Source organism: Balaenoptera physalus (genome assembly GCF_965194825.1).
Source record: "Balaenoptera physalus genome assembly, chromosome: 17".
Classification (NCBI taxonomy): Eukaryota; Metazoa; Chordata; class Mammalia; order Artiodactyla; family Balaenopteridae; genus Balaenoptera; species Balaenoptera physalus.
In genome coordinates this window covers 55,290,095-55,306,717 of record NC_138895.1, presented here as the reverse complement: position 1 = coordinate 55,306,717, position 16,623 = coordinate 55,290,095, and the positions used below count along the sequence as shown (strand labels likewise).

Sequence of the window (16,623 nt, the reverse complement as noted above, 5' to 3'; positions counted from 1 at the left end):
GTCTGATATGAGGATTGCTACTACAGCTTTCTTTTGATTTCCATTTGCATGGAATATCTTTTTCCATTCCCTTTCAGTCTGTATGTGTCCCTAGGTCTGAAGTGAGTCTCTTGTAGACAGCATATGTACGGGTCTTGTTTTTGTATCCGTTTAGCCAGTCTATGTCTTTTGGTTGGAGCATTTAATCCATTTACATTTAAGGTAGTTATCAGTATGTATGTTCCTATTACCATTTTCTTAATTGTTTTGGGTCTGTTATTGTAGGTGTTTTCCTTCTCTTGTGTTTCCTGCCTAGAGAAGTTCCTTTAGCATTTGTTGTAAAGGTGGTTTGGTGGTGCTGAATTCTCTTAGCTTTTGCTTGTCTGTAAAGGTTTTAATTTCTCCATCAAATTGAATGAGATCCTTGCTGGGTAATCCTGGTTGTAGGTTTTTCCCTTTCATCACTTTAAATATGTCCTGCCACTCCCTTCTGGCTTGCAGAGTTTCTGCTGAAAGATCAGCGGTTAACCTTATGGGGATTCCCTTGTATGTTATTTGTTGCTTTTCCCTTGTTGTTTTCAATATTTTTCTTTCTATTTAATTTTTGATAGCTTGATTAATATGTTTCTTGGGGGCTTCCCTGGTGGCGCAGTGGTTGAGAGTCTGCCTGCTAATGCAGGGGACACGGGTTCGAGCCCTGGTCTGGGAAGATCCCACATGCCACGGAGCAACTGGGCCCGTGAGCCACAATTACTGAGCCTGCGCGTCTGGAGCCTGTGCTCCACAACAAGAGAGGCCGCGATGGTGAGAGGCCCGCGCACCGCGATGAGGAGTGGTCCCCACTTGCCGCAACTAGAGAAAGCCCTCGCACAGAAACGAAGACTCAACACAGTCATAAATAAATAAATAAATAAATAAAAGAACGTGAATTTCTTTAAAAAAAAAATATGTTTCTTGGCGTGTTTCTCCTTGGATTGATCGTGTATGGGACTCTCTGCACTTCCTGGACTTGACTATTTCCTTTCCTATATTAGGGAAGTTTTCAAGTATAATCTCTTTAAGTATTTTCTCAGCCCCTTTTTTCTCCCTCTTCTTCTTCTGGGACCCCTATAATTCAAAAGTTGGTGCATTTAATATTATCTCAAAGGTCTCTGAGACTGTCCTCAATTCTTCTAATTCTTTTTTCTTTATTCTGCTCTGTGGTAGTTATTTCCTCTCTTTTATCTTCCAGGTCACTTCTCTGTTCTTCTGCCTCAGGTATTCTGCTATTGATTCCTTCTAGAGAATTTTTAATTATATTTACTGTTTTGTTCATCATTGTTTGTTTGCTCTTTAGTTCTTCTGGGTCCTTGTTAAACGTTTCTTGTATTTTCGCCATTCTATTTCCAAGATTTTGGATCATCTTTACTATCATTACTCGGAATTCCTTTCCAGGTAGACTGCCTATTTCCTCTTCATTTGTTTGGTCTGGTGGGTTTTTACCTTGCTCCTTCATCTGCTGTGTATTTCTCTGTTTTCTCATTTTGCTTAACTTACTGTGTTTGAGGTCTCCTTTTCGCAGCCTGCAGGTTCATAGTTCCCGTTAGTTTTGGTGTCTGCCCCCAGTGGGTGAGGTTGGTTCAGTGGATTTTGCAGGCTTCCTGGTGAAGGAGACTAATGCCTGTGTTCTGGTGGATGAGGCTGCATCTTGTCTTTCTGGTGGGCAGGACCGTGTCCGGTGGTGTGTTTTTGGGTGTCTGTGAACTTGTTATTTTAAGCAGCCTCTCTGCTAATGGGTGGGGTTGTGTTCCTGTCTTGCTAGTTGTTTGGCATAGGGTGTCCAGCACTGTAGCTTGGTGGTCGTTGAGTGGAGCTGGGTCTTCATGTTGAGATGGAGATCTCTGGGAGAGCTTGCGCCGTTTGATATTACGTGGGGCCGGGAGGTCTCTGGTGGACCAATGTCCTGAACTCAGCTCTCTAACCTCAGAGGCTCAGGCCTGACACTTGGCTGGAGCACCAAGACCCTGATAGCCACATGGCTCAGAAGAAAAGGGAGAAAAAAAAAGAAAGAAAGAAAGAAAGAATGAAAAACAAATTAAAATAAAGTTATTAAAATAAAAAATATATTATTAAAAATTAAAAAATAAATTAAAAAAGAAAGAAAGAAAGAAGAGAGCAGCCAAACCAAAAAACAAATCCACCAATGATAACAAGTGCTACAAACTATACTAAAAAAAACCAAAACAAAGCGAAAAAAAGACAGAACCCTAGGTCAAATGGTAAAATCAAAGCTATACAGACAAAATCACACAAAGAAGCATATACATACACACTCACGAAAGGAGAAAAGGAAAAAAAAAAAAAAATATATATATATATATATATATATAAAAGAAGAAAAAAGGAAGAGAGCACCAAATCAATAACAAACCTACCAATGATAATAAGCTCTAAATACTAAACTAAGGTAAACATAAAACCAGAAACAAATTAGATGCAGAAATCAAACCCCAAGTCTACAGTTGCTCGCAAAGTCCACCTCTTCAATTTTGGGACGATTCATTGTCTATTCAGGTATTCCACAGATGCAGGGTATATCAATTTGATTGTGGAGATTTAATCCACTGCTCCTGAGGCTGCATGGAGAGATTTCCCTTTCTCTTCTTTGTTCGCACATTTCCTGGGGTTCAGCTTTGGATATGGCTCCGCCTCTGCATGTAGGTCACTGAAGGCATCTGTTCCCCACCCAGACAGGACGGGGTTAAAGTAGCAGCTGATTAGGGGGCTCTGGCTCACTCAGGCCAGGGGGGAGGGTGGGGTACGGAATGTGGGCCAAGCCTGTGGCAGCAGAGGCCGACATGACGTTCCAACAGCCTGAGGCACGCTGTGTGTTCTCCCGGGGAAGTTGTCCCTGGATCACGGGACCCTAGTAGTGGTGGGCTGCACAGGCTCCCGGGAGGGGAGGTGTGGATAGTGACCTGTGCTTGCATACAGGCTTCTTGGTGGCTGCAGCAGCAAGCAGCCTTAGCATTCCATACCCATCTCTGTGGTCCGCACTGATAGCTGTGTCTCGCGCCCGTCTCTGGAGCTCGTTTAGGCAGTCCTCTGAATCCCCTCTCCTTGCGCACCCCGAAACAATGGTCTCTTGCCTCTTAGGCAGGTCCAGACTTTTTCCCAGACTCCCTCCTGGCTAGCTGTGATGCACTAGTCCCCTTCAGGCTGTGTTCATGCAGCGAACCCCAGTCCTCTCCCTGGGGTCTGACCTCTGAAAGCCGGAGCCTCAGCTCCCAGCCCCCACCCGCCCTGGCCAGTGAGCAGACAAGCCTCTCAGGCTGGTGAGTGCTGGTCGGCAGCAATGCTCTGTGCAGGAATCTCTCCGCTTTGCCTTCTGCACCCCTGTTGCTGCACTCTCCTCCATGTCTCTGAAGCTTCCCCCCACCCACCTGCCATCTCTGCCAGTGAAGAGGCTTCCTAGTGTGTGGAAACTTTTCCTCCTTCACAGCTCCCTCCCAGAGGTGCAGGTCCCATCCCTATTCTTTTGTTTATGTTTTTTTTTTTTTTTCTTTTGCCCTACCCAGGTACGTGGGGAGTTTCTTGCCTTTTGGGAAGTCTGAGGTCTTCTGCCAGAGTTCAGTAGGTGTTCTGTAGGAGCTGCTCCTCATGTAGATGTATTTTTTATGTATTTGTGGGGAGGAAGGTTATCTCCACGTCTTACTCCTCCGCCATCTAGAAGCTATCTCTCACGATTATCTTTAACTTTCTAAAATTTACCCACATTTCAAGACTGTCAATTTCCACTATTTCCCTGAACCTCATTCTTATCTCCCTCAGATAGGAATGAACAATCTAAACACCCCTTTTACTTTTTGTAGGTTCTAACTACACTAGGCATATTTTGCTTGGCTTTAGAGATACTCGCATACTTTAGTATTCTTTTCTACCAGATTATAATTCCTTTGATGGCAGGAACTGTTTAATTATTCATGTTCATATCTATCCCTCTGTAGGACTCAGCATTGCCTTGCATATCAAAAGCACTCAATAATTACCAGTTAAACTTAATAAAATGTACTAATGAAAATTTTTAGCAAAAGAACATGCTAACGTTACTGTTACTACCATCTCTTAAAAGGTAAGGTGTCTATGTTGTTATTTTTCATACCTGCCCATCACTGTCTTTAATCACCATCAGCACTGGAGTGTCTAAACCTGTCATTGTTCGATAAAGGGTCTTCAAGCTTGTACCATGCTTCCCAGTACCATAAACAAGAGTCCATGGGTAGCCAATTGTTCTTGGTGGAAGATGCTTGGTAAGCTTTGAAAAATAAATTGTTAACACATACTCAATAGTTGCTTATTATTAATCTGTACGATACTAATGCCAGTTGGAATTTAATAGTACTTTATAAAATGCAGCCTACAAAAATAACAGTAGAAAATATCATTGTCGAAGATACTGAGATGCTTGAAGAATAACTGTACATTTCTCAGTATGACATATTAATTGTTCATTAGGAAAAGAAACAGTCATACCAAACAATATACAGATTAGAATAGAGGCAAGAAACATGGATTAATTATTGTTTGCATCCTCTGTATCAAATTAACAAAAATATTTGACGAACTGTTAGCTTGATTATTAATAACCTCTCAAATCCAGAGGCAGACTATCAGAATTAGAAATCAAGCTTCAATATGTTATAACTGTATGGCTTTGAACATTTACGTAACCTCTTGGCACCCAAGTTTCTTCACTTACAAAATGTGACAATAAGAGCATCCAACTCCTATGGGGGCTGCAACAACTACATTAGATTATATAAAGCAAGTAACTGGCACATAATAAGAAATTAAATACTGGCCATTATATTGTCTCACCTAAATTGCTACTGTTATTTATTTTAACATCTGCTTACCCAAATCTCCTAATACCTTCTATTACATTAGTTGCTATATTTTGTTTACCTTTTCTTCATTGAAGACTAAGACTAGGAACAATAGCCCTGCTTCTTCAGTTTTCAAAACAACTGAAAACGGGCTATTTTATTCTCTTGGCACACACTCAGAAATGCCCATATGTGGGTATGTCATACCTTTTCAATTTGATCTGGCAGTAAGAGTTCACTGGGATCACTTAGGTTTGGTCGAAAAGATTCAGATTCCAGGTCTGCTTTCACTGGAGTAACCTGCTTTGAATTTATATCTTCCCTTGTAGTAATCTAAAGAAGTAAACAGCAGCAACGTATTAATACAGAACGGCAACAAACCTTCAAAAATTTTAGCCTTTTGAGAGAAATAAAACCTTATACCTTAAAAAAGGTGGCTAAAGCTTTAATTTAGGATTTTAGAATAAGAAAAAGATGCTCCATCTAATAACAATGGCATGTCCAATGCGAAAAAGTTTTTTTATAAGCAGACATTTTTCTCATCTACTACATGAGGAAAGACAGGTATTGAATGATAAACTCCACATTTCTGGTAAAAAGAGGTTAAGTTGCATGGAAACTTTAATTTTTCTGTTCAAGGGCAAAAAATGAGCCAGCTAGCTTGCTTTTTATCTGTGCTATTTAAAATATGTGAGATTATTTTTTTCATGGTAAACATAAAATTTGCCAAAAGTAATTAGGAAAACTTCCTGGGTGCCAAAATTTTAATTAAAAAAATAGTACAAAAAAAAAGTATAATGTTTCATTGGTGTGCATGTGTATGTGAATTTATTTGCTTCATTGAAAAGGTTATCATTATTTTTAGAAATGCCTTTTTAATTTTTACTTTCTAAACATGAATTTTTTTTATCTAGCTGAACCAAACAATACATTTAAAAGTTAACTTTTTCACAAACCTATTTTTTAAATTAGAACAATGTGATGCACTAAAAAGTATGTATGCTTTTGCTTGATGGAAATGATCTCACTGATATTCTTAAGATGATAAAAATGTTGATTAAATCAAAACAAATTCTTATACAATTTATTCTGTTGGCACTTTTTCCTATTAATTTTATTTTCATATGTAAAATGGAATAATATTAAAAAATAAAATATATGAAACAACAGTGATATTCTTAAAAGTGACAGAAACGTTGATTAACTTAAATTCCTGTACAATTTATTCTGTTGGCACTTTTTCATATTAATTTTATTTTAATATATAAAATGCAGTAATATTAGAAAATAAAATATATGAAACTATGTTGATGAAACTTTGAAATTGGAAAACAGAATTCTATTGCAGCAGATAACTAAAATGCAGCAATTCTCGATGACTGTGATTCCACGCAGGAATGAAATCTTGCTAAATTATTTTGTTCCTTTAACAGATTTCTTACCAAACTTAAACAACATATATTTTCAACCAATACATGTTCTAGAACTATATTGTTTTTTGATGAAAACTATATTAATTCTTTCACATCATCATCATGTTTTACCCTTATTTTGATGATGTGAAAGGTTAAAAAAAATCCAAGGCAGCATGAGAAGCATTAAAAGAAAAGAGAAAAATTCAGGAGTTCTAGCAAAGCCATGAAAGCATATCTCATTAAGAAGAGGAAAACACACAGTAATACACAAAGCTGAAAAATGAGGTCAAATATATAGTTCTTATTCCTGAAAAATCACAAAGATTATTTCACAGAATTTTAAATAATTTATCTAGTTGTAGTGCCTAATCTATACTATTCCAAAGTATTTCTAATACCAACCAGGAAAACCTCAAGCACAAAAACAATTCGTCTCATTATGATATTTCATGTAGGGTTGATACAACTGAAATAGCCTTTTAAGAAGAGAACCTTGCTTTCTGTTAAATTTTTAAACATTTTCCCACAGTACCACATCTTTCGGATTCCATTTAGTAAAGATTCAACCTCAAATCCAAGACATTCTTCCAATGTAAAATGAAAACTCCTCATCAATCTAAGAAACACAGTACTGAGAACAGTTCTAAAATAACAGAAAATTCCTCTGAACATTTTTCAAATGAAAAGATGCCAGAAAAGATAGTCCTACAGCTCTTCAAGGCAATACTGTACTCTTTAATACAAAAGGAATTTTCTGATGGGGTATTTTAGTGCTGCAGTCAAAACGAATCCTTCAGAAAAGAGATTTGCCCTGACAAAAGACACTGAAAACAGGGAATATTCAATCTCTGGAGGGGTTTAAACTACTGAAGGGGGCACCTGGAGACGTCTGCAGAGTGTGCGCAGTTCTTCAGTATTTAGAGCATCGATCCTGCGGTGATACTCAGCCACTGACACTACCTGAATATGGAGACAGGAAGACAATAATTCCACTGACAGTTGAGAAAAACAGCCAAAACAAAACAAAAATTGGAGAAATTTAAATGGGAAAGAGAACTGTAATCAGGATTTCTTTCCCCACTCCATGCTGAAAATCCAAGAGATTTATATATTAAACTACGGCGAAATACACATGAATGAATTTAACTTATTAACTACTACATCCAACTAACTACTAGCACACAACTTAAGGTTTATTTATAACTACTAGTACACAACTTAAGGTTCATATAGACAGAATTTGACTGAATAAATAGAATTACAGTCGTTTATAAAAGAAATGCTATATAAAACATAACATGCTTTGCTAACATCAAAGATAACATCTAAAATCTGTCTTGCAGTTTACAAAGAAAATGGTAGTTTCAACTCTCCCCTTCAAATCAGTTTAACTCAAATGTTACATCCTAATGGCAATGCTGGAAAAATTTCTTCTAGGCAAAGGTAACAAACATACCCATGCTATATGATCTGTATCAGAACAGAGAAGTGGGGGAGCAAGAAAAAGATACGAAGTACATTTTAAAACCTAAGACAGTAAGAAAAATAAGCTCCAGAAATAGAAAATTAGATTTTTAAAAGCATATCTAATAGCATTCTCAGGCATGTCCACTTAGTCTTTCTAAATGATCCTAAACTGAAAGTTTTTGCCTTTCCTCTACAGTAATTCTTTGTAGTTGGTACTGTAGCAGTTATTTGTGACTAAAACGTAATGACTTTCCTACACTCTAAATTTCTAAGGGAAATTCTATATCTTCTGTAATTGCCTAGACCAGTCTCTTGCACGGTGCTGAATTTGAAAGCCATGTTTGACAGATAAATATTATTATAAAAAGCCCACGAAAACAGACAAGTTTCCTCAGACTGACACAACAGCTTCAGCTTTTTCAGATCATGACATAATTCCCAAAACAGTAAGCATAATATAGTGAACTCTGGTGGTGCTATAAGTATGTGCTGAATTCTCCTGACCTATGACAAATTCCTCTTGTGATCAATCAATTATGTGTAGAGGTTCTGGCCACAAAATGCAGTTAAACCAACTGACCCATAAAAGGTTTAGATTTTTAAACTAACCTAGGTTTTAAAAGGTTCTTGTTCCAGTCAACTAAAACAAATTAGCTACTTCTATGAAGAGCTGCAAACTTGTTGAAAGCAATGAAAGACATGAGCATAGAAAAAAGGAAAAGAAACCAAACAGATTTTCCATTCTGGCCATTATTATTAGATTGACTTTTGAAAAGCGAGAATGCTTGCAATATGATAGCTGACTCTCTACTTACAAAGAAACCCAAAGTAGTTATGATTTCAAGCTCTGGGGAATCAGATGGACCTAGGTTTTCCCCCTTCCTTATCTATTTCTCCATAAAACAGTGGAAATAATAATAGTACATACTAAATAGGGTTTTTGTGTAAATAAAACAAAGAAATGAAATGCACATAAAGGATTGAGTATAGTGCCCACCACAGACTAAACAGGGGTTAACATTACTTTTACTTAATTTTCCATCAATTACCCTAAGGACTAAAGGATAATGTTGAAGAGTCTCCATATTTGTTTTTGGTTTTTATTTTTGATATTAAAGTATTTCAGTTTTAAGAACTCAACCATTTTGTATACTTTGTCTATTCTGAAAGTTTAATTTAAAAATATTAAAGATTTTTCAATTAAGAACAACAGAATTTTCAATAAAGATGAAAGAAAAATTAGGTACTAAAAGTAAAAAAATAAAAATCACAGCTTGCTTTTCTAAGACCAGCAAAAGAAATCTCTACAAAATATTTAATGACCAGTTATATCTTTCTTCCTTTTTCCTATGGCATTCAGTCTAATCGAGAGTTTCCTAGACAAGAATTTTCAAATTATATGACTTAACTATTCCTCTGCATTCTTTCTATTCCTCTACTCAACACTGACCTTACACTGAAAGCTCTTCCTTTTACCATATAAAACACAGTTCCTGGATGAAAGTAAAATTGAATTTGCTCACAAAAGGGATCAGTTATAATCTAATTGTATCAACATCACTTAGAGTAGGAATCATCAGTGAGGGAACCATAAACTGCCATCATAAGTATAAGCTTATTAACATCTGGTAGTCATAGTTTCTTTAATGTCACAAATCTACTTTCCTCATTCATTTTGTTTAAACTGTATTCCTTTCTGGAACTTATAAACTCACCACTTCCTTACCTTTAAATATTTACTCATGCTGTGATGAATGATGATATACAATATTGTCAAAAGAATAGGTGAACTAATAAAGAAAAAGGATTTGAAATCAAATGACTATGATCTTGGGTGACCTCAGCCTGCAGCAGCTTCAAGCAGGATTTCGGTTCCCCGGCTAGAGACTGAAGTCAGGCCTCGGCAGTGAGAGCATTGAATCCTAGCCACTAGACCACCAGGGACAGTGGCCAGCGACAAGGTCCCTGGCTTGTCGGCTTTGTAGAAATGAATTCCCAGAGATGAAAAGTAGTGAAACAAGTAAAGTGTTTATTAGGAGGAAAAAGGGTACGTATGAATAGACTCACATGGGTGGACTCAGAGAGTCGAGAGTCGTGTGCTCGTAGTAGTTTACCTCACTTGTATAGGGCATTTCTTCTGGGTTCCCTTTGGCCAATTATCTTGCTTTGCCTGGTTCTGAGTCTGTAACTGGTTTATCTCAGGGTCCTCCCATGTGTGCACGTGCATCTCTTAGCCAAGATGGAATTCTAGAGAAGAGGCCTATGGGTAGGTTGACATCACTTACTATGGGGTGACGCCCCCTCCCTTTTTGACCTCTGTGGAGCCTTTCTGCGCACGTGTAGTGGGAAAGGTCTCCTTGACTCTGAGAATGAGAAATATGTGGTCCCTTTATCTTTCATGTGGGCAGGGCTTAGCTTCTCCTTCCTCCTGCTATTGTATTCATCTTGGAGAATCTGTCCACAGGGGATAAACTCCAGCTGCTCAGCCTGGGGCCCATCTATCTCCTGCCTCAACTAGAGAAATATACTTCCTCCTCTCAAAATAAATGAATAAAGAGATATAGATTCCTAGTATATATGGTGGATCTGGAATTAGTCTCAAATTAATTTTTAACCCCTTGCTAAATCATACTCCATGTACAGAATGTATTACTTTACCCAAAAGATTAAACCTAAGTGGAAAATGGACAGATTGCTACAAAATGTCCTGTATCACACTCCCAATTATTAAAGGTACACAGTTGAGGAAATCAAGACCTTCTAACTAAAACTGTATTCACTGTCTGGCTGAAAAGTCATTTCCTGAGGAGCAAAGTGGTTTGCATATACTGCTAAATCCCATCTGCAGAAACTAAATACTAATGAACTACCCTCTGCAGAATTAAGTGCTACTCTCTAGTCTCTTCAGTTTTTGACAAAGGTCTCACAAAGTGAGAGCATTTATTTTCAACAAATTACAAATGTAAAGGCAGAATTAAATCTACCCATCTCTATTACAAAGAGACTAATAACAACAATAACCAGAACAGAAGCTGAAAATAGAGGAAATGTATAGTTGCTGCAAATCCCATGAATAAGAACATGCTCTCCTAGAAAGAAAAGAGCTTCAGTCTAACATCGGTCTAACAGTCCTCCTTCCAGGATATTCCGGTATTTCCCCCTGAGATTACACCATAAACAAGCCAAAAACCTCCCTTCCCCCAACTGCCTTGCAGACTAAAAAAGATATCTGTGAATGTGTAAATTTTATTTCTCACTTATGCCTTACTTTTATTCCTTAGTAAAGGAAGATGGGGTAGAAAGAAAAATGTTACTTAACAATGCCATTTATATTTACTTTGGAATCCAAAAATATTTTTAAAAAGGAGGAAATTAAAGTTGAGCTGTTGTAGCTAACAAAAAAGGGCATACAACAGCATCCTGAAGTTACATAACATTCTGTTCTATATTTCATAATATATGACAAAGTCTTATCACAAAATAAGACCTGGATTATGTTAAAACTCCTTTTTGCCTTAAATTAAAACTACTGTTTTCAAAATACACTTCCGTAACTTAAATAAAATATAAAAGAAGCAAATAGAGAATCATAAATTAGGTAACTAGAAAGTAGAATTAATAGAGGGGAAAAAAGGATTAAATCCAGAATGAATACAAAACAGAACACATTACTGAAGTTTTGATTTGAAGAAATCTTTTATATTTAAAATTACATCCTGTTAAGTATATCTGCAGATGACTCACATAGAATTTCAGAAGAAGGCAGATATATTCACTGTTCTTTTAGTCAAAAAGAAACCTGTTAACTACTCAAAACCATTCAACTACAATATGTATATATTATACTAGCCTCATGGAACAATAAACGTAAGAAGTGAATCTCACAAAAAGGGAATAATCTTGTTTTCTCCACAGCATATCAGGGGAAAAGAACACTCATTACATAATCTTGAGATATATTAATTCATTATTATAGTTGGAGACTTCAAAACTCCTCTATCAGTAATTTGCAAATCCGACAGAAAATCAGTAAGGACATTGCTGAACTGAACAGTATTCTCAATTAGTTGGATCTAATTGACATGTATAGAATACTCCATCCAACAACAGCTGAATACATATTCTTCTCAAGCTCACATGGAACATTCACTCAGATAGAACACATTCTGGAACATAAAACATACCTTAACCAATATAAATCATAAAGTATGCTCTCAGACCACAATGAAATTAAACTAGAAATCAGTAACAGAGAAATAGTGCGAAAATCCCAAATTACTTTAGAACAACACACTGCTAATTAACACATAATCATTAAAGTCTTGGGAGATATTTAAAATATTCTGAACTAAATAAAAACAAAAATATAACTTACCAAAATTTTGGGATACAGTGAAAGCAGGAATTAAGAGGAAAATTTATAGCACTGAATGCATATGTAAGAAAAGAGAAAGATCTAAAATCAATAATCTCAGCTTCCATTTTAGGAAACTAGAAAAAGAAGAGCAAATTAAATCTGAAGTCGAAGAAAAGAAATAATAGAAAAAAATCAGAGTAGAAATCAGTGAAATTGAAAACAGAAAATCAATAGAGAAAACTCAACAAAACCAAAAACTAGTTCTTTGGAAAGATCAATAAAATTGATAAACCTCTAGCCAGGCTAACTAAAATAAGAAAAAGAACACACAAATAAATTATATCATAAATGAAGACAGGCCATCATTATTGATAATAAAGGAAAATAAAGGAATATTATAAACAACTCTAAACCTGTGAATTTGAAAACCTAGATGAAATGGACCAATTCCTTGAAAGATACAAACCACTAAACTCACACAGAAGAAACAAATCATCTCAACAGCCCTATAGCTACTAAATAAATTGAATTAGTAATTAATAGCCTTGCAAAACAGAAAGTACCAGGCCCAGTTCTAGCCAACTAAAATGAATTAGCTACCAGTAAACATCAAGGTAACTCTATCAAAAGCTTTGCAAACTTGTCGAGTGCTATGATAGACATGATAATAGAAGAAAGGAAAACTGAACAGATTTTCATTCTGGCCAATATAATTATATTGACTTTTGCAAAGCAAAAATGCATACACCACGGCAGCTGATTTTGTACTTACAAAGAAACCCAAAGTGGTATGATCTCTAGCTCTGGAGCATCTTCAGTGAATCCAGATAGATTCACTAGTGAATTCAATTAAACATTTAAGGAAGAAATTATACTAACTCTCTACAATCTCTTCCAGAAAAACAGAAGCAGAGAAAATACTTCCCAATTCATTCTATGAGGCCAGCACTACCCTAATAAAAAATAAACAAAGACATTGTTAGACAAACTACAGACCAATATCTCTCATGAACATACATGCAAAAAAACCTCAACAAAATATTACCAAATTGAATCCAACAATGTATAAAAAAGATTTCTATACAATGACCAAGTGGGATTTAATCCAGGTATGCAAGGGATATGCAAGGTATTTCAACATTTGAAAATCAACTGATATAATCTATTACACATAAATAGATGCAGAAAAAGCATTAGTCAAAATCTAACATTCATTATAAAAACTCCCGGCAACCTAGAAATAGAGGGTAACTCCTGCAACTTGATTAAGAACATCTAACGAAAAAATCCTACAATTAACATCATACATAATGGTGAAAAATGAAATACTTTCCCACTCCTGTTCAACATTGTACTGGAAGACCTAGCTAATGCAGTAAAACAAGAAAAGGAAATAAAAGGTATACAGATTGGGAAGGATGGAATAAAAAACTCTTAGTAGACGACGTAATTGTCTATAAAGAAAATTCTAAAGAATCATCCAAAAACTACTGGAATTAATAAGCAATCATAGTAGGCTTGCAGGATACAAGGTTATGTACAAAAGTCAACTGCTTTTCTATATATGAGCAATGAGTAATTGGAATCTGCAATGTAAAACCATACTATTTATATTAGTATGGAAAAAAATGAAATACATGAAGAAAAGTACAAAATTTTGAAGAAAGAAATCAAAGAAGATTTAAATAAATGAAGAGATATTCCATGTTCATATATATGGATAGGAAGACAATACTGTCAAGATATCAGTTTTTCCCAACTTGGTCTACAGACTCAACACAATTCCAATAAAAATCCCACCAAGTTATTTTGTGGATATAGGCAAACTGATTATTTAAAGTTTATGTAGAAAGATCCCAATGCCAACACAATAATGAAGGAAAAGAACAAAACTGAATGACTGACACTATTCAACTTCAAGACTTACTATAAAGTAATCAAGATTGTGATACTGGCAAAAGAACAAACAGATCAGTGGAATGGAAGAGAGCACCTACATATAGACTCACACAAATACAGTCAATTGATTTTTGACAAAGAAGCAAAGATCCTGCAATGAAGAATGGATGGTCTTCTACCAAATAGTGGTGGAACAACTGGACAACCACACACAAAAAAGTTAATCTAGACAAAGTCCTTATACTTTTCACAAAAATTAACTCAAAATGGATCATCAACCTAAATGTAAAATGCAAAACTATAAAACAACTAGAAGATAATACAGAAAAAAATCTAGGTGAAGATGGGTTTGAAGATGCATTTTTAGATAGAACACCAAAAGCATGATCCATAAAAAAAAACTAGTAAGTTGGACTTCATTATAATTAAAAACGTCTGCTCTGTAACAGACGCTGTCAAGAGAATAAAAAAATAATCCACAGACTGGGAGAAAATCTTTGTAAAATACATTGCTGATAAATATGTTATCCAAAATATACAAAGAGCTCTTAAAAAACAACAAGAGAACAAACAAAACATGAACTAAAGATCTGGACATGTAAGAATATGAAAAGATGCTCTATGTCATATGTCATCAGAAAAATGCAAATTCAAATAACAATGGGATACCACTACGCACCTATTTAGAATGAAAGCACTGACAATATTAAATGCTGGTGAGGATGTAGAGCAGCAGGAACTCTCATTCATTGTTGGTAGAGCACAAAATGGTACAGCCACTTTGGAAAACAGTTTGGCAGTTTCTGTTACAAAACTAAACATACTCTTATTATACAATCCAGCAGTCACACTCCTTGGTATTTACCTAAATGAGCTGAAAACCTAGGTCCACATAAAATCTGCACATGAATGTTTGTAACAACCTTTTATTTAGTGTAAGTGTCAAAACCTGGAAGTAACCAAAATGTCCTTTTATAGGTGAACAGATAAACTGTGGTACACTGAGAAAATGGAATGTTAAATGTCAGCACTAAAAAGAAATGAGCTATCAAGCCTTGAAAAGACAGGGAGGAACCTTAAATGCATTTTACTAACTGAAAGAAGCCAATATGAAAAAGCTACATATGATACGATTCCAACTAGATGATACTCTGGGAAAGGCAAAACTATAGAAAGATTAAAAACATCAGTGGTTCTCAGGTAGAGGGAAGGAGGGATGAACAGATGGAGCATAGGGCATTTTGAAGGCAATGAAACTACACTGTATCATCCTGTAATGGCAGATACATGTCATTCCATAGAATGTGTAACACAAAGAATGAACCCTAATGTAAACTACAGACTTTGGGTGATAATAACGTATATTAGCTCATAAATTATAGCATGTACCACATTAATACAAGATGTAAATAACAGGGGTACTGTGTTTGGAGAGAAAGGGGTATATGGGAGCTCTCTGTACTTCCCATTCAATTTTTCTGTAAATCTAAAATCTAAAATCTCTAAAAAATAAAATCTATTAATTAAAGAAAAACAGGGAAATGGCAAACACAAAATTCAGGGAGGTAATAACCAATTTGGAGGTGACATGAGATGAGATAGAGAAAGAACACACAGGATGATGCACTTTCATTGGTAACATTCTAGTTCTTAAGCTGGGTAGTGAATGAGTGAGTGGGATCACAAATACTCATTTTATCATTATGTCTCACAATTTACATATGTAATAAATATGCTTTTCAACTACTAAGTCAAATAAATAAAGAAAAAATATTCTACACTGAATATGTGTATATGTCCTTTTTTCAATTATGTTGTGACATAATTAGTAAGCAGATGTTTTATACAATAAGGCATAAACACTAGTTAAAAAACTTCCCATGAATATGTACTATAGGTAGGCAACATAGTATAGTAGGTTTAGCTGTAGAACTCTGTCTTAATTCTGATTCTGTTTAATAGTCGTTCCTACATATGCCTGAGGGATTGGTTCCAGAAACCTTCACAGAAACCAAAACTCATGGATGCTCAGGTCCCTTATAGAAAATGGCACAGTATTTGCATATAATCTATGCATATCCTCTCTTTAAATCATCTATATATTACTTATAATACCTAATACAATGTAAATGCTATGTAAATAGTTGTCAGCATTGTGGCAACTTCAAGTTTTGCTCTTTGGAACTTTCTGGGATTTTTTTTCCAAATATTGTTAATCTCTGGTTGGTTGAATCTGCGAATGCAGAACCATCGAATGCAGAACTGCTGGATAAGGAAGTGTGATTATATTAGTTTTGTGAACTTGAGCAACCGTACTTAACCTCTCAATTTCTGGTCTTTCAAATGGAAATAATAATCATATCTTAGGTACTTTATGAGGAATAAATAATAGTATGTGTAAGATATATATAAAGTAGAAAATGATACAGCAAACGTACAAAATAAATGTTAATTCCCTTCTCCCAGTTATAGTCTGAAGATTTTGAGAGCATGTTATAGCAAAGAATTTAAGGGCACAGCTTACAGCCAGAACAGAATGCCTGGATTCAAACCACAGCTCTGACCTTTATTGGTCAGAGTATGGCTGTTATATGCCTCTGTTTTGTAAAACGAAGGTGAAAGCAGCAATATTTCACAGGTT

At 35.6% G+C, this 16,623-nt stretch overlaps 1 protein-coding gene across 12 annotated transcripts in view; it reads right to left on the bottom strand.

Moving 5' to 3' along the window:
• OXR1 (oxidation resistance 1) overlaps positions 1 to 16,623 on the bottom strand; it is a 463,267-nt gene that overhangs the window by 9,069 nt on the left and 437,575 nt on the right. For 8 of the 12 annotated variants that reach the window (XM_082434271.1, XM_082434277.1, XM_082434281.1 and 5 more), the window contains 3 exons: positions 7,139 to 7,219; positions 5,052 to 5,177; positions 4,121 to 4,273 (listed from right to left, as the gene is read on the bottom strand). In XM_082434271.1, the coding sequence (XP_082290397.1) occupies positions 4,121 to 4,273; positions 5,052 to 5,177; positions 7,139 to 7,219 (360 nt within the window). Of the gene's footprint in view, positions 1 to 929; positions 2,694 to 4,120; positions 4,274 to 5,051; positions 5,178 to 7,138; positions 7,220 to 16,623 lie in introns of those variants that run through there. The other 4 variants (XM_082434275.1, XM_082434278.1, XM_082434274.1 and 1 more) reach the window with 2 other exon arrangements.